Raw genomic sequence first — 17,952 nt, forward strand, 5'->3', positions numbered from 1 at the left:
CACACCTAGTAAGTGTCTGTGGGAGGTGAAACCGTGGCTTCCTGCCTGGAGCTTCACGTAAGACAGGGATCCCCCATGGCCAGACGTCACCCCGAGCAATTAGGTCTCTGGATGGGCCTGTAATGTCCCAGCAGGCCCGAGGGGAGGCCGACGGGATTTCCGGCCGCCTGCGAGGGCCGGGGCTGCCCACTGCCCCCCACCAGGCTCACCCGTGGTTTCCTTGTGTCTCAGCAGCTTCACGATGGCTGCAAAGCCCCCCGGCTGGTGACCCAGCTCCACTTCACCAGCTGGCCCGACTTCGGGGTGCCCTTCACCCCCATTGGGATGCTGAAGTTTCTGAAAAAAGTGAAGACATTGAATCCTTCCCACGCAGGGCCCATCACCGTTCACTGCAGGTGAGTCCCAAGGCCCAGGCGTCAGCCGCTGGTTTGGACATCCAGCGTGGGGATGTTCCTGCCCCAGTATCTCTGATGCAGAAATAATTCCGGGGCAGACGCAGAGCCGCCGGGGTCATTCCCAGTCATTTTACCTTCTGAAAATTAAAGTTGTATTTGTGGGAAGCTGGTGCAGAGGCTCCTAGAGCCAGAAGGAACCTTCGAGGTCATTTAGGAAAGACTGAGGCTCAGCATGGCTTTGCCAGAAATCACATGGCTCAAAAGCGGCAGAGCCAGGACTCAAAGGAAAGCCCTTTGTACCTGCTAGGACCCGTGGAAATGGGAATTTGTGGGACCATCTTTATTATGGATATTGGTTAAATTTTCTTTCTCTATTTCGACTCTCCCAGGATTCAGTTTCAAGTTCATGCTTCTATCATAGTGGCCATATTTCTACTTTTCCTATTTTCGCCAACAACTTATATATGAATTGTTCTTTAAATTATAATTCAACAATTTATATATTAGTTATTCTTTAAATTTTAATTCGTCTTTTTTCCTTCGAGAGCAAATCGATGGCATTTCATTTTTTCCTAAGATTGGGTTGAGTCCTCTACTTCCTGTTCTGTTATTTGGGGTTTTTTCTATTTATTTACTCATTTCATTTAAATTATCGATTTTCTTGGCATAAAATTGGTTGAAATAATTTCGAATAGTTTTATTCATTTCTTCTTCCTTGGTTGTGAATTCAGCTTTTTTAGTTTTGTTTGTGATCATTTGGTTGTCTTTTTTTCTTAGGGTAAGTGTGATCATGATTTATCAACTTTTATTCTAAAACACAGAGTTCTTGGTTTTATTTACTAATGCCATACTTCTGTTGCAGCGTGTGATTGTAATTTGAAAATGTGTTGACTTTCTGAATTTTTCAATTGCATTGACCTAATAGTTAATGGGTTCTTTCTTTTATTGATCTAAGTATATTTAAAGACATAGAGGAAGTGAAGGGTGGCAGTAGATAGAGTACTAGCTGTAGAGTCACGAAGACCGGAATTCAGATCTGGTTTCAGACCCTGTAACCGTGGGCACATCACTTACCCTGTGTACCTCAGTTTCCTCAACTGTAAAAATAGGGATGATAATAGCATCTAGCTCACAGGATGGTTATGAAAATCAAATGAGATTAGATTTATCAAGTGCTTAGCACAAAATCTAGCATGTAATAGTTCCTTAACTATTGTTTACTCCACTATCAAATTTTTTTAGACCTGGAAGGGATTTTAGAGGACTCCAGTCCTATCCCCTCATTGACATCTGGGTAAACTGAGGCCTAGGAATAATGAAATAACTTTCTCCTATTCACATAAGTAGAAAGCATTAGAGGTGAAATCCAAATCCAACCCTCCTAATTCTCAGTCCAAAGGTCCTTGATTTCCTTGCTACCACAGTACCAATCGGTATCACTCATGACCTCTTGGAATACTGTGATTTTCTTTAATAAATAAATCAGGGAGATGCAGAGAAACTGGTCTAAGCTCTGACATTTAATAACATGTCAATCTCTCTCTGAACCTCAGGTTCCTCTTCTAAAAAGAGATAATTGTTAGCACTTACCTCATAGGATTGTTGTGAGGCTCCAGTGACATAACATAGGGAGATTCTACAAAGACGGCAGCTATTGTTACTTCCTTCCCTGCTCTTTCTCTTCATCCCCAGTTTCTGATACCAGTGTCTTAATGAAGCTTCCTATAAAGTGCTGTGCCCTTGTTAGCAAGGAAGTTCAGGAGGTCACTGGCTCTGTGGAAATGGGAAAGACAAGGCGAATGTTCCATGTTCTAGTATTCTTTCTCCTGAGGATTGGACAGCAAGGCCACCATCACTGCTCGAAGTTGCTTTGGGGGCTTCGGCTCAGGTTTCTCATTGCTACATACCCTGAGCAATTAAGTCAAGACAGTGTAAATAGGAAGATTCAGATCCTTGCCGACAGACTCTAGTTATTATTTCTAAATTGGCTTTCAGCTGGACTCTTAGGCGAAGGATATAAAGTATTTGGTAAATGTTAATGTCCCACATAAGTCTAAGCTATTACTATGATCGTTGTCATAAATATAACATATTGAATAATGGCCATCTCTCTGCCTTTCCGTAAGCCATCCTGACTGTCTGGAATGTGGGTCTTGATCCTGTCAGCTTCTTAGATCCCCGATTTCTCCCAAAGCCCAGTTCAGGGTCCTACACAAGGGCCCTTCCTGATGCTATGGCCTCAGGTGCCCTTTCCTACTCTCATGGCCTCAGGTTTCATTCTCCTCCTCCTCCCCCACAACTGTTATAAAACTACTCTTCCATCAGCACTCAATCAGAGAGCCTGTCTGCCCACCTCTAGCTGGGTCTTTTCTTTCTCTCCTCAAATTCCTCCTCTTGCTAGCTTTTCACTAAAAAAAAAGCCCTTCCTGTGAGCCAGGCACTTTGCTGGGCACTGGAGATAAAAGGATAAAAGTGAGAGGGTTCCTGTTGCAAGGACTTTATATTTCATAGGGGAAAACCCACCATGTACCCAGACCTATAAATATACAAAGTACTAATAGAAGAATTTGGAGCAGAGGCTCTGAAAAGTGGGGGAATCAAGAAAGGCCTTGTGTAGGACCTGAAATACATGCGATTCAAAGGAAATTCAGGATCTAAGAGATGGAGATGAAGGAATGAAATTCTGGAATGAGGAAGTAGCTATGCCAAAGAGGGAAACTGAAAGGTTATTTGTTCAGGAAATCCAGGAAACAATCCAGGAAAGGAGACCAGAGCCCCATTGTGGAGAGTTTGGTCACAGAGGCCATGAGACATCACTCCCAGCTCAATCCGAGTTGAGTTTTAGGAAGATGGATTTGGCAGCAGTCCTGTGGAGGATGGATGGGAGTGGAAAGAAGTTGGAGACCCCAGCTTGTCATAATCCAGATGTGATGTGATCAGGACCAGTACGAGTGTGGAAGAGGGGGTGTAGTCAACATACTGCAGAGGTGAAATCAACCAGAGATGCTGCAGAGGTGAAATCTACCAGAGATGCTGCAGAGGTGAAATCTACCAGAGATTAGGCAACTGGTAATGCTCAGAAGTGAAATCTACCAGGAATACTGCAGAGGAAGAAATCAGCAAGAGATGCTGCAGAGGTGAAATCTACCAGGGATGCTGCAGAGGTGAAATTTACCAGAGATGCTGCAGATGTGAAATTTACCAGAGATTAGGCAACTGGTAATGCTCAGAGGTGAAATCTACCAGGAATACTGCAGAGGAAGAAATCAGCAAGAGATGCTGCAGAGGTGAAATCTACCAGGGATGCTGCAGAGGTGAAATTTACCAAAGATGCAAGGGTGGGGTGGAGGAATGAAATAAACCAGAGATGCTGCAGAGGTAAAATCGACAAGAGGTTCTTTAGAGGTGAAATCAACTAGTGATGCGCAGAGGTGACATCTACCAGGGATGCTGCAGAGGTGAAATAAAGCAAGAGATGCTGCAGGGATGAAATCTACCAGGGATACTGCAGAGGAAGAAATCAGCAAGAGATGCTGTAGAGGGGAAATCAACAAGAGATTCTTTAGAAGTGAAATCAACTAGTGATGCTGCAAAGGTGGAATCTACCAGGGATGCTGCAGAAGTGAAATTTACCAGGGATGCTGCTAGGAGTGAAATCTAACAAGTTTTGATTTGTGAAAGACAGAGAGGAATCTGGCCTGACTCCTAGATTTTGAGCCTGCGGGACTGGAAGGAGGGAGATACACTCAACAGTGATGGGGAAGATGAGGAGAGAAACTACAGGGGAAGAATAATGAGTTCTATTTGGGGAAGAAGAACTGTGGACATTTTGAAGAGGGACAAGAAGATTAGGGAGGAGCCTTGGTGGAGAGTGTGCGTGTGAGCTGATAAGGGAAGTATAGAAAGATTTCCTGGCAGCAGTGAGGGCCCAGTTGTAGTGAACCCAGTCAGAATGATTACATGATTTTCTCCACCTTCATTCAAAAGTGTATGTGTAAGAACAAAGTTTGAATCCAGGCTGAGGCTTGTCAGGGTGTAATCATAGGGAGGGGTTGGGGGAGGAGAGGACAAGAGAGGATAGTATAGAGGCAAACTGATTCACCAAGAAGTCAAGATGGGGAGAAGAGAAGAGAGTATCTAGTGTAGATGAGAGCAAGAATTGAGGGGTCAAGGGATTAGAGGTCATGGTATGGATGAAGAGCTGGCTTTGGTAAGGAAGAGCAGAGGGAGAAATGGAAAACCAGTAGGTTTATGGGTGCATAAAGAGACTTGAGAATTCTTGAACATGGAGGTGGTACATGTAATAGCAAGATCAAGGGTGTGATCACCTTTGGGTGTGACCGAGGAGATGTGGAGGAGGAACTTGTGGGAGGTGAGTAGGTTAAGGAATTGAGTGGCTGGGTGCTTGAGGGAGAATCCCTATGTATGTTGAAAGAAAGAGAAGTTATCAGGGAAAGGGAGTGACTAGGAGGTCTATACAGATACAAGAATTTTGATGGGATGGTAAATATGAATATGAACCTCCAAAGAGAAGAAGTTACTGAATGAATGCGGGAGAACCTGGCAGGGGCAGTGGAGGAGCTTAGGGTATTTCTTGCCTCAACTGGTGAATTCATGAGTTCATACTTAGCCATACTTAGAAAGGGTGGGCAAGGAGGCTGTCATCGGGAGTAGCTCAGTAGATGTCCCTATATCTGCGATCCTGGGCTAGTCACTTAAGCTCTGCCTGCCTCAGTTTCCTCATCTGTAAAATGGAGATGATAATAGCACCTCCCTTCCTGGGTCATTGTGAAGATCCAATGTGACAATATTTGTAAAGTGCTTTACAAACTTTAAAATGCTCTAGAAAGACCCATTCTCCCTAGCTCAGCCTTAAAAGGGAGATAAATGGGATCTAGCTTTTCTCTGTCATGGGTGGGGGTGTCGGCAGCAGTGGCCCATCTCTCCCATGCTTCAGAGCCAGGTCCCTCCAAGTAGGGGATCATTTTTGAGGGGAGGCCTCCCTCTAGTGGCTGCTGCGCAGACCGCACCGGGGCCTCCTTCTGTGGTGTGGACAGCTCCGGAATTTAAAATCAATGATTCCCAACTGAAATTCCTCTGTGGAATCTGGACCTGGAAGAAAATGCTGAAGCTTCTTATTTATCCCCAGAGATTGTTTATTTGCCAATGAGTATAATAAGTAATGGCTTTCTCCCTCCCTCTCTTCTTCTTCCTCCTCCTCTTTATCTCATTCTCCTCTTCCTCCCTATCCTGGTCGTTTACCCTCTCCCATGCTTCTTCATCTTTCCCGTTTCTCTCCCTCTTCCTCACTCTTCATTCCCTCTCCCTTTCTTCCTTTCTCTCCTCCTTTTATCCTCTCTCTCCTCTCCCTTCTCTTTCTCTCCCTCCCATCCCATTTCCTTCCCTCCTTTCATTGTTCCTCCTTTCCTTTTCCATTCCTTCTCCCTGCCCCTGTTCTCCCTTCATCCCTTCTTCCCCTCTTGTCCCTCCTCCTCTTCCTCCTCCTCCTCTTCTCCCTCCTCTTCTCCCTCCCTCAGTGCCGGCGTGGGCCGCTCGGGCACCTTCATTGTCATCGACGCCATCATAGACATGATGCACGCTGAGCAGAAGGTCGACGTCTTCGAGTTCGTCTCCAGGATCCGTAACCAGCGGCCTCAGATGGTTCAGACTGACGTAAGTGACCGGCTTCGCTGCAGAACTTTCCCTTCTGACCCATTTTGCATTTACCCATGAGCCATTGGGCCCAGAATGAAGTCTGTGTGGCCAGAATGAAGCCCCCTATCCCCATCTGGAGAACGTGGGGCCGGACTGTAGAAGGCTCAGGCCGTGATCATGGCCCTCTCGGGGAGAGACGGGGGGCTCCGGATGCTGAATGCTGCATAGCTGGTCAGCTCTCATTTTGAAGCGGTTTTTCTTTGTGAGTTAAGGACAGGAAATTGGGAGGCGTCTGGGGGCTACGAAAACAAAACGCAGACGAAACGAAGAAAAAACCGAACTGTTGGGGTTCACCTGGGTGCTTTCCAAGCATGGGCCCTGAATCACATGAGCATGTTGTTTTGTGGAGAAGCACTGCTTGGTCCTCAGCTTCCCCTCCTCACCCCTCCACTTCCTTTTCAGATCCAGGAAGGACGGCAGGCTGGGGCTGGGGCCTGTGACCCCCGCTCTGCTCCCTCTGACTCTCCCTCATCTCCCCCCTCCCCAGATGCAGTACACGTTCATCTACCAAGCCTTACTAGAATACTACCTCTACGGGGACACCGAGCTGGACGTGGCCTCCCTGGAGAAGCACCTCCAGTCCCTCCACAGCCCCACGGCGCCCTTGGACAAGATCGGCCTGGAGGAGGAGTTCAGGGTGAGTGCTGACGGGGCCGGGGCCTCCCGGGGATGTCTCTGAGCCGGAGAAGCAGCTGGGGAACGAGGGAACCTTTCCAAAAAGGGATAGATCCGGCGCAGTGGGAGGAGGGCCGGCCCCAGGGGCAAACGCTGCACGGAATACAGAGATCACCAACACCTCCCTCCCCCTGAGCTGTGGTAGCTAGAGGCGAGCAGGCCGTGACTGAGTGGGGAGGGGGCTGGGCAGCACAAGGAGCAGTGAGGCCGCTTGGGCCAAGCTCAGCTTCCTCGTCTGCCAAATGGAGAGAACTCCCCATGTCCTTCTCGTCAGGGTCCGTGTGACGGGGTCGTTCCGTACACCTCAAGGCACTATCAGTACGGGGCCGCCATTAGTATTAGGAAGTGTTTCCAGACAGTGATGGAGAGACGAATGGATGGACAGAGGGGTGGGTGAGGGGGTGAGCGGATGGATGGATGGATGGAGGGTGTGGAGGAAGGTGCCCAGGACGTGTTCCCTGCTGTTTTCTGAAGCCAGGGAGTTGAAGTGGCCCCTCCTGGGTCTGCTCTTCCAAGGGCCACCATGATGTGGTGCACAGAGAATCCAGGGACCTCCCAACATAACTGCGCTTCTCTATATTCCCAACTGCAGAAATTGACAAACGTTCGAATAATGAAAGAAAACATGAGAACGGGCAACTTGCCGGCAAACATGAAGAAAGCGCGCGTCATCCAGATCATTCCATGTAAGGCAGCCCCCACAGCATGAAAGGCTCCCCTGGGGTTCCGTTAGACGTAGCCCAATGAGAAGACTCAGAGCCCTCCAATCAGAGCTTGACAGGTTCCGCCGGAAGCTGGGGTTTCTCGAGACTAGCTCTGTGAGCTTCTAGCCTGGTCTGCGTGGGGGGTCCCAGGCCCCAGTTATGAGAGTCAGGGATCTGGAGGTGGGAGGAACCCCACGGGTCCTCCCCAGTCCCTACGAGCTCACCCTCATCGGCAGTTGTTGGGGATACGTCTCTTGCAGATCTGCTCCTGGGCCCCTGGCATCTGAATGTCATTCTTCCTCCCAGCCCCCAGGGGGCTCAGCCTCTAATCAAGGAGAGGAGACATGAGGAGTTGGAGGGGGCGCTGGGGTGGACACAGCCTTGGAGTCAGAATCTGGCTTCACTTTGTATGGGGTCAGATCATGGAAATGGACTGGGCAGGAGGGAGCCGCTGCTGGCTGTCGAGCAGAAGATTCTTCTGGTTCTCGGGGAGGACTGGGGTGGGACTCGGGGAAGGGAGGGGGGAGAGTGATGAGGCTGGGGCCAGTCTGAGAGGCGCAGGGGACGCTGATCTCGTATTAGAAGTTGGCCATAACAGCCCCGCGGGCAATGAAATCCAGAAGGACTTTCTCCTTTTCCCCTTTTTTTTGTAGATGACTTCAACCGAGTGATTCTGTCGATGAAAAGGGGCCAAGAATACACGGACTACATCAACGCCTCCTTCATAGATGTAAGTGTGCCCTGGGACGTGGTCTGGAGAGTCACCCCCGGGCTTCAGAGGAAATGCGTGTGTGCCACAAGCACTTATTAAGCACTCACTGTATGCAATCAGTCACTGTGGAGACAAAGGCTTGGCCCCGGGAACACACAGACTGAGCCTCTGGGCCAGGCACAAGAGGAACAGAGCCTGCCCTCAGAGCACTTACTTTCTGTTGGGGAGAAACATAAATGTTTGCAGATAAACATATGTCTAGTAATATTTGCGGGAGGTCAGTAAATCATGGGTATCTTCAGGCATGGACAGTATTCATCTTGGTGACCCAGGGCAAGTCACTTAACCCCAGTTGCCTCAGAAAAAAAAACCAACCAAAAAAGTACTCATCTTGGCTGAAAAAACTGAGGTAAGTTTAGAAAGGATAGTTGGTGCCAAATCATACTGGGCCTTGAATGCCAGGAAAGGAGTTCAGCTATCACTCGATGGGCAGCACAGATCCATCAAAGGCTTTGACTGGTCCGGATCGTGACCTGAGCCTGGCTTCAAAGAAGGATCAAGAGGAAGCCAGCTGGTCCTGGGAGCCCGTCCTGGGCGGGTGCTGGCAGGAAGAAGGGGAAGGCTTGAGCATTGGTTCTTCGATTGTGGGTCCCAACACGTTATTGAGGAAAGCCCCTGCTGACCCTTGGTGGCTCATGAAGACCCTCCCTGAGACTTTCAGCAACCTGATAAACAGCTGCAATACTTTTCCCTTTATTATCAGCCCTACCAACTGCTGACCTCATGAGGGATGCCCGGGAAGCTGGGCTGGGCAGAAGTGCCCTCGTGCATTGTCTAGAGGCAATCTCCAGTAGAGTCAGAAGTTTACAAACCTTCACCAGAAAGGGGCTGGGAGTCAGATTTATCAAAAAGGAAATCATTTAAAATCAACGAAGATATGGAGCTCATTAGGAAATAGAAAACAGATCATTTTATTTTATGAAATTTAAAAGATTTTGCATAAACAAAATCAGTGCAACCAAAATTATAAAATAAGCAGCAAACGAGGAGGAAATTTTCAACACCTATCTCTGATAAAGGCCTCATTTCTCAATATAGAGAGAGCAAAGTCAAATTTATAAACATCCAAGTCATTCCCCAAATTGATAAATGGCCAAAAATATAAATAGGCAGTTTTCAGACAAAGAAATGAAAACCAGCTATAGTCATGTGGAAAAAATGATCTTGGTTACTATCGATCAGAGAACTGCAAATTAGAAAAACTCTGAAGTACTTCCTCACACCTACCAAAATGGTTAATATGACAAAAAAAGAAAATGGTGGATGCTGGAGAGAATGGGGGAAAACTGGGACCCCAATGTATTCTGGGTGAAATTATAAACTGATCCCAACCTTTTTGGAGAGCAATTTAGAATTATGCTCAAAGGGCTATAAAATGGTGCATGCTCTTTGATCCAGCAATTCTCATGCTAGGTCTTTGGGACATCCAAAAAAAGGAAAAAGGATCTATGTGTTTAAAAAAAAATGGAGCAGCTCTTCTTGTGATGATTAAGAATTGGAAATTAAAGGGATGCTCATTAATTGGGGAGTGGCTGAACAAATGTGATGGTGATGGAATATTATTGTGCTATAAGAAAGGATAAGCCGGATGATTTCAGAAAAACCTGGAAAGACTGACATGGGCTGATGCATAGTGAAGTGAGGAGAACAGAAGAGTGTTGTACACTGTAATAGCTATATTGTTTAATGAAGAACCATGAAGGAATGATTTAGTCGTTCTCAGCAGTATCCCAAGACAATCCCAAAGGACTCATGATAAGGTATACGCTCTGCTTCCAGAGAAAAAATTGATATTGATTGAATACAGATTAAGCATTCTGATTTTCATTTTTTTAAAATTTTTATTCTTTTATTAGTCTTTTTGTGCAAAATGATAATATGGAAATGTTTTACATGATTGCTCATGTATCTCTATCTGATTGCTTAGTGTTTCAGGGAGAGGGAGGGTTAAAATTTAAAACTCAAAAATGTAAAATGTTTAAAAATTGGGAAAAAGAAAAAATAAATGAGCTGGGACAATGCCCTGACACTAAAAGGTTAGAAGCAGACAAATCATTTTGTGTCATGTCCGGGCTAGCTGTCTGGTCTGAAATTGAGCTCGAGCATACACTCATTCAAGTCTGCCTCCAGTCTTGATCTTAGTGGAAGAGTGAAGGAGGCAGGAGAGCCACCGGGATGGTCAAAGATGTCCCTTTTCTAGACCTTCTCAGCCCTTATATACCTTAGTACAATGACATCATTACAGCATTCTGATTATATGGGAATTAGAGAACCATGACATCACCATGCTGAGTACTAAATATATATGGGAACTAAAGAACCATCATTTCATCAATCACATGGAGTTAACACCTTGTTTCAAGTACACTTCTCTAGACTTCCGCCCTCTACAATTTTGTCTGAAGGAGTCACTTCCTGGCCCTGCTTGGGTCTGGGAGAACACGATCCCCCTTCCCCCCCAAAGTTGGACCTTCGATGCTCACTGGAGCCCAAGGAGCGGCTCAGAATCAAACTGTCTCCTTCTCTTTCCAGGGCTATCGGCAGAAGGACTATTTCATCGCCACGCAAGGACCGCTTCCACACACGGTGGAAGACTTCTGGAGGATGGTGTGGGAGTGGAAATGTCACACAATCGTGATGCTGACCGAGGTCCAAGAGAGGGAGCAGGTGGGGAGCCGCCCCTCCCCCCGTGGCCCCATCTCCTTGGGCACTGAGGAGCAAGGTTTCTCACAGACGTTGTTTGACAGTTTTCATGACTCCACGCTCCCCTTAAGTTGCCTTGTAATTTTTCTATAAATGTACACACTGCGCACGTCCTCCACTTTAAAAGAAAGGAAGCTTGCCGAGGACAGGGGGCTGAGAGCTCTGGTAAATGTTGACTCGGGTCCTGCGAGCCCAATTGTGAAAACTTTGGGCTCCAGGGAGCTGTTCGGGAGAACAAAGCCCTCTTTTAGGGGCCGTCTCTCAGCGCTGCCCATTTTTGTTTGCCAGTGTCACCAGCTGCAGGGAAAATGTTATTCCTTCCCATTACGTAAGATCATAAAAACATGGAGATGAATGTGTGTGTGTGTCTGTGTCTGTGTGTGTGTGTGTGTGTGTGTGTGTGTGTCTGTGTGTGTGTCTGTGTGTCTGTGTGTCTGTGTGTGTGTGTGTGTGTGCCAGATGCCATGTCACTACAGAAACTAAATGAATTCAAAGTCTTTGGAACTGTTCTTTAAATGTTCTTAGAATTTGCAAGAAAAGAGTGACTGGAAGTCTTTGTTTTTTATTTTGCTCTCCCAGGAAAAATGCTTCCAGTATTGGCCGGCAGATGGCTCTGTGACTTACGGGGAGATCAATATTGAACTAAAGAGCGACACGGTGTCGGAGGCCATCAGTGTGCGAGATTTCTTGGTGACTTTTAATCAGGTATCGGATGCCGTCATTTTTTCCCCTCTGAGGGGGAGGCTGAAAATTGCTGATTGAAATTTGATGACCCGGAGAGTTGCCGGAGCATTGGACTGGGGCTGGCTTTTTATTAAGCAGGAGTGTGCCCCCACAGTAATTCATTCCTCTGGGTGTAAGGGTTGGGAAGCCTGATGGGCAGCACAGTGTAGCCTCTTGGTCTGCTTCTTAGTGGAGATCCCTGGAGTAGAGAACCATCAATGACCGGGGTGGGGGTGGGGTCCTCTGGGGACGTCTGGGAGAAGTTATCCAAAGAGGAATTTCTAAAATCAAGGGAATTGCCCCGGGTTAGCATTGCCTGCCCTTTGACATGCTCTCCAGAATGGTTGGATCCTTTCTCCACCAATACTGCATTCGTGTTTCACTTTTCTCACATCCCTCCAACCTTTATCATTATTTTTCCTGTGGTCTTAACCAATCTGAGAGGTGGGAGGGTTAGGTTCCTAGCTTCAGTTAGGTCAGTAAGGATCCTCAGCAGCCATTTCATACAAATGGGGAACTGGGCACAGGAGTGGGGGAGTGAGCTGAAATCCGAACAGCTGCGGTCTCTGGTCCTCTCACCAAGGGGCTGAAAGGCTCATCCTCTTCAGAGGGAGAGGAATGGTCATCTAGGTCCATCCTCGGGCCCTCTCCCCATCCCCCACCCAGCAGCCCTTCATTCCCCCTCCTTAGAGTTTGCAGGCTTCTTGGTTCCCATGCCCTTTAGTAAGAGCATCCGAGCTGGAGCGTGACCCATCGGGAGAGGAGACCTTAGGGCAGATGCTTAATAAAGGCTTGTAGATTGGACGGAAATCAGAGCCTGAAAATAAAACCTTCAGACCGCTCCTCCTGACTGACCTGCGGCGCCTCTCCCCCGCAGGAGAAGAAGAGCAGACTGGTCAGACAGTTCCACTTCCACGGCTGGCCTGAGATCGGGATCCCCGCCGAAGGGAAAGGGATGATCGACCTCATTGCCGCTGTCCAGAAGCAGCAGCAGCAGACGGGCAACCACCCCATCACTGTGCATTGCAGGTGAGGTTCCTCTGTGGGCCTCCCTGAGGGGCCAGGCTGGAGTGGGAATGGAGAGCAGAGCTAGGAGATCCAAGTGAGGGCAGTGCTCGCTCTCTGTGTCAGGGCCGTGCTCGCTCTCTGTGTCATGGGGCTTGCCATGGGGAAAGCATTTTACAAATCCTTGAAGCCCAACAGAACTGTGAGTTATTATTAGGGGCAAACAGAACAAAGCAGGTGTTGATTGACATTCAGTCTCCCTATTTCTGACTCTGGAGCAGATGGCATTTTCCATCCAGAGTTTATGGGGACTGCCTTGGATCACTAAAAACCAAGTCAGTCCCAGCTGGTCATTGCACAGTCTTGCTGTTACTGTGTATAATGTTCTCCTGGTTCTGCTGGTTTCCCTCAGCATCAGTTCGTATAACTCTTTCCAGGCCTTCCTATAATCAGCTTGTTCATCATTTTTAACAGAACAATAATATTCCACAAGCTTCCTCTATTATAACTTATTCATTCCCAATTGATGGGTTCCTACTCATTTTGCAATTCTTTGCCACTTCAAGAAGAGCTGTTACAAACATTCTTGCATAGGTCTGTCTTTTTATGTCTTTTATGATCGCTTGGGGCACAGACCCACTACAGGCCCTGCTGGATCAAAGGGGACGCAGTCCGATGGCCCTTTGGGCATAGTTCCAAATTGCTCTGGATCCTTTCTCCCCCGACACTGCGTTGGTGTTTCACTTTTCCCACATCCCTCCAGCCTTTCTCCTTATCTTTTCCTGTCATCCCAGCCAAGGAGAGTGGGAGGCTGCGCCTCAGAGTTGCCTTAATTTGCATTTCTCTAATAATGATTTAGAGCATCTTTTTCAAATGACTAATTTCATTTGAAAGTTGTCCATTCATATTCTTCGACCATTTATCAGTTGGGGAATGGCTTGTATTCTTATAAATCTGTCTGTTTTTTATGTATTTTAGAAATTGGGCCTTTACCAGAAACACTGGCTCCAAAGAGGTTTTCCGCAGCTTTCTGCTTCCCTGCTAATCTTGGCTCTGTTGGTTTTGTTTGGCCCATTTTTCACTTCAGAATGTTCCTAGTTTCTTCTTTGGCCACAAACTCCTCCCCTTTCCCAAGCCTGGTAGTAAGCGCTCCCTGCATCTCCCAGTTTGCTCCCAGTATTTCCCTTGATGCCTAAATCATCGGCCGTCTTGGCCAAGTTCCTGACTTTGTTCTCCATCCCCCCATTCTTGTGACTAGCGAGCTCTTTTCCCCAGGCCGCTGATGCTGTTGTGGGTCTCTAAGCACTGACCCGCGCCCTATTTCTTGGTGCCCGCGTCGGGGGCCGCCGCTTTATAACGGTTTTAGGTCCTGCCGGGCCGCCGGCCTTTGTGGTTTTTCCCATGAATTCCCTTGCTATTCTCGCTTTGTTCTCCCAGACGGTTCTATTAGCATTTCATGGAACTAGAAAAACAGCGCAAGATCCGTCGGAGTGACCGGAGGTCGGGGGCCGGGCCGGCTCGGGCCGGCTCCACGGCCGCGGGTGTCTGCGCATGCTCGGACGCCTCCTCCCGGCCCGGCTCCTCCCCCGAGGGTCTGTGTCCCGGAAGGCCGAGGCCCCGCGCGCAGCGGGAAGGGAAGCCGGCGGCGGCTTAAAGGGCCCACACCCGCCCCAGCCCTGAAGCCCACACCCGCCTTATGGGGTTTTGTTTCGGATCAGACTCAGAAATCTCAATGACTTCATTTCCTCCCGCGATTGCCGCTGCCGCCCCCTCCCCCCCTCCCCTCCCCCGTTTCCCGGATGTTTGTATCTCCGCGTGAAACTAACCTGGTTATATTTTGGTCAATTTCTGGCTGCCGTCCCCAGGAAGCCCAGGAGGGGGCGCACAAAACTCGAGCTGACTTTCGGGCTCCGGGCCGTTTCCAGTGACTTTTGAAGGAAGATCCCAGGGAGAGGCTCAGCCCCCCCCCCCCTTCCCGGGCAGGCAGGCTGCCCCCTCCCCGCCCCCACCCAGGGAAGCCTCGAGCGGTCAGTGTGAGCGCCCACAGAGCGGGGGCAGCGAACCCCCCGACAGCCGGGGCTCAGAGAACCCTGGGCGCTCCCTCTGGAGGCGAGTCTGGGCTCCCCGGGGCTTTTGGGGGCAGCCTTAGCCTTAGGCGCCCTTTCTTATACTCATGTCTTTAAAGGGCATGAAGCAAAATGCAAAGGCTGCAAATTCTATTCAAATGCACTTATCAAATATTGGAGGAAAAAAACCCAGGTAATCCCTGAGCCCCGGCCGGGAGGGGAGCAACTGAAGTCAAATGCTCCCCCCTCCCCCGCTCCATCCCACGCCCTGCCCCTCCTCCACTGACCCCCCCATCCCTCCTCCCCATCCTAACTGCCCCGGGTCCCCCTCCTCCCACCGATCACCACTACCCCCCCCCAACCATCACTGGAAAGTGAGCTGGGGCTATTCGCTGTTGCTGGCCCCGGGGCAGTTGTCCAGGGCTGGGCCTCTGATGCTCCATTCCTTTGGAGGCACACGGGGGGGGGGGGGGGGGCATGGGGAGGTCCCAGGGTTTAAGCTGGAAGGGAGGTTCTTCATCCACCCCCCACCCCCAGATCTAGCAAAAGGACCTCAGGGCCAGGAGGGAACCGAAGCTTTGTCAGCGTTCCAGCTGACAAATGGGGGGAACAATGACAGACTCCCGTTGTTTTGAGTGCTGTGTTTTAGGGCATCACAATATAATCTGTGATTTGCCATTTTTTAAGGGGAAAGAACTAGATCCTTGTAATCTGCACAGAGCATCCTGCCCTCCCGTCTACAAAGGGCACTTCAGCCAGGGCTTTGAACCTCCTCCCCTCCCTGGCTGTGTGACTGGGCAGGCTCTCTGGGCCTCCTCTGGAGGAAGGAGTGGGGTTAGAGTCTCTAAATTCTCCTTCCAGCTCTTTGTAACCTTTCCTTAGTTACCAAGAAAAGTCGGGGTGGAGGAAGCCAAGAACCCCCCCCATGTTATTTGACTCGGTCCTCGGCGCCGGGGCCCCTCCCGTTTGGGGGCGAGGCCGGTGTCTCCCAGGTCAGGCCCACAAACGCTGTGTCTCCTCCGGGTGAGGGGGCCGGGAAGGCCTTTAGCTGCCCTTGATTCTCTGCTCCCGTGTCCCAGCTGGAGCACCAGCTTCCCTGGAAGCCTTCCTTGTATCTAGCTAACTGATACCTATGGGTTAACTCGAGCGGCCGAGTGCTCTCGGCCCTTGTTATGTGGTGGGCACTGGGGCGAGTGTGAGGAGAAATAGCCCCTGAAAGACGCGGTCCCTGCTCTCCAGGGGGAGAGGGAAGCTGGGAAGGGCGCCCACGGGGGAAGCGCAGCCTGAGAATATAGGGACTCTCCAGGGAACATAGACCTATAGGGAAGCGAGAAAGAATAGGTATTTCTGGTGCATAGAAGGCTGGCAATAAATGCTTGAGTTTTCTTTTTTCCTTAAAATTTTTCTCAGTTGACAAAAATTGATCTTCTCTCACTTCGGTCCCTTCCAAATTAAAAAAGGAAAAAGAAAACCTTTACCGTGTTTCCCCGATAAAAAGACACTGTCTTATTTTTTTTTTTGGACAGAAAACACCAGAGGGCTTATTTTCAGGGGAGGGCTTATTTTAGAGGAATCTTACACAGTAAGGGGAAGGCTTATTTTCGGGATAGGTCTTATTATTGGGGAAACACGGTATAACAAATATCCCCAGTCAAGCCAAACAAATACACGGAGAAGTGCTTGGGGGTTGCTGGTTAAGTAAGCGGGTGGGGGCTGTTTGCAGGACCAGGCGGCTCCCTTCCTTCCGGAGCCCTCCTAACATCCAGCGTGACCCATCAGGGAACACCCCCGGTCCATAAGCCCTGACCAGGCTGAGGGATGGACAGGGCCCGTTGCGGGCTGCACGGATTCCTGGCTGTGACGTCGGGCGCTCAGGCACCTTCCTGCCGCCTCCAGCTGGGGGGGCTGAGAAGGCGGCTCTGCCAGAGCCGGGGCCATCCCTGCTCCCGCTGGCTGAGCCCCTGTAGGTGGGCGCCCCCCAGCGTGTCCCTCTCTCCCCCACAGCGCCGGAGCGGGGCGGACAGGTACGTTCATCGCGCTCAGCAACATCCTGGAGCGAGTGAAAGCCGAGGGACTCTTGGACGTCTTTCAGGCCGTGAAGAGCTTGCGGCTGCAGCGGCCACACATGGTGCAAACCTTGGTAGGCTCTGGGGCCCACGGGGGGTCTGGTCCAGGGGGGAGGGCGTCTGCAACCAGGAAGGGGCCCGTCTCCCACGCCACTGCTGGTTGGGGGCCCCGGCTGATCTTGGCCAATAAGTACCAAGAGCCTGCTGTGGGCAAGGTACTGAGCTGGGCTCTGGAGACAGAAGGATAAAAATCCCTGCCCTCAAGGAGCTTTCCTTCTCTTGGGGCCGGGAAGATAATACAAGCCCAGCAAGGAAATAGTGAGCTATTTAGGGTTGGATCACTAGCACTGGAGCAGTCAAGAAAGGCCCCCGGGAAGGGGATGAGGAGATCCTCACAGGCCCCTTTCAGATCAGGGAGAATCAGGAAAAGAGGCTTTTCTTGGACTTGACAAATGGCGTCCATGAGGAACCAGCTCCTGCACTGCCTAGTGAGAAGGATCAGGACCTTCCTCCTCGCATGACTCAGGTCTGGTTTCAAGCCGCAGCGGAACCTTTTAAACAGTTTGCCAGGACAAGGAGCTGTTTTCTCCAGATCTCTTAATTTTGACCCACTTTTCATGGTTTCCCCAAACTAAGGCAGCTGCTTGCCCTACTCTCCACCCTCCCTCTTTGGGATCCTCTTTCAGGGCCCTCCCGAACCCTTTCTCCTAGCACCTCCTGCTCACTGGGCTGAGGACATGGAAGCCTGTCTCTGAATTTGGCCACAAGAAGCCTCGGGATTGCTTGTTGACTGCCAGCCAACCTTAAAAACAACTCAGATTCGCCTCTTTACACATGATTTTGAAGCAGTCGACTTGTATCTACTAAGGCTGTTGTTTGTCATTTTTGGATTATAAAAAATTAATATAATATAATCTTAATTTATTAAAAAATTAATTATACAAGCTTAAAAGGCCTTTTTTTTGGAGGGGGGCATCTCCAAACTACTAATCGAGTCTAAAACTCAATTTTTCAACCTGAAAAGACTACTCTGCTTTCTTTATTTTGTTGTTCACTTTTTGTTCTTTCAGCATATATTGATTGAGCCCCTTCTCCATGGCCTGTGCGACATAAAAGGCTTCTTGAACA

General features: G+C 49.3%; 1 protein-coding gene across 4 annotated transcripts in view; it reads left to right on the plus strand.

Annotated features, from left to right (window-relative positions):
- Positions 1-17,952, plus strand: part of PTPRE (protein tyrosine phosphatase receptor type E) — a 148,256-nt gene that overhangs the window by 127,088 nt on the left and 3,216 nt on the right. For 3 of the 4 annotated variants that reach the window (XM_051982712.1, XM_051982713.1, XM_051982715.1), the window contains 9 exons: positions 232-395; positions 5,933-6,068; positions 6,598-6,747; positions 7,378-7,471; positions 8,143-8,219; positions 10,794-10,928; positions 11,544-11,669; positions 12,565-12,716; positions 16,763-16,898. In XM_051982712.1, the coding sequence (XP_051838672.1) occupies positions 232-395; positions 5,933-6,068; positions 6,598-6,747; positions 7,378-7,471; positions 8,143-8,219; positions 10,794-10,928; positions 11,544-11,669; positions 12,565-12,716; positions 16,763-16,898 (1,170 nt within the window). The remainder of the gene's footprint in view (positions 1-231; positions 396-5,932; positions 6,069-6,597; positions 6,748-7,377; positions 7,472-8,142; positions 8,220-10,793; positions 10,929-11,543; positions 11,670-12,564; positions 12,717-16,762; positions 16,899-17,952) is intronic. The other variant, XM_051982714.1, reaches the window with a different exon arrangement.

Source organism: Antechinus flavipes, chromosome 2 (assembly GCF_016432865.1).
Source record: "Antechinus flavipes isolate AdamAnt ecotype Samford, QLD, Australia chromosome 2, AdamAnt_v2, whole genome shotgun sequence".
Lineage (NCBI taxonomy): Eukaryota > Metazoa > Chordata > Mammalia > Dasyuromorphia > Dasyuridae > Antechinus > Antechinus flavipes.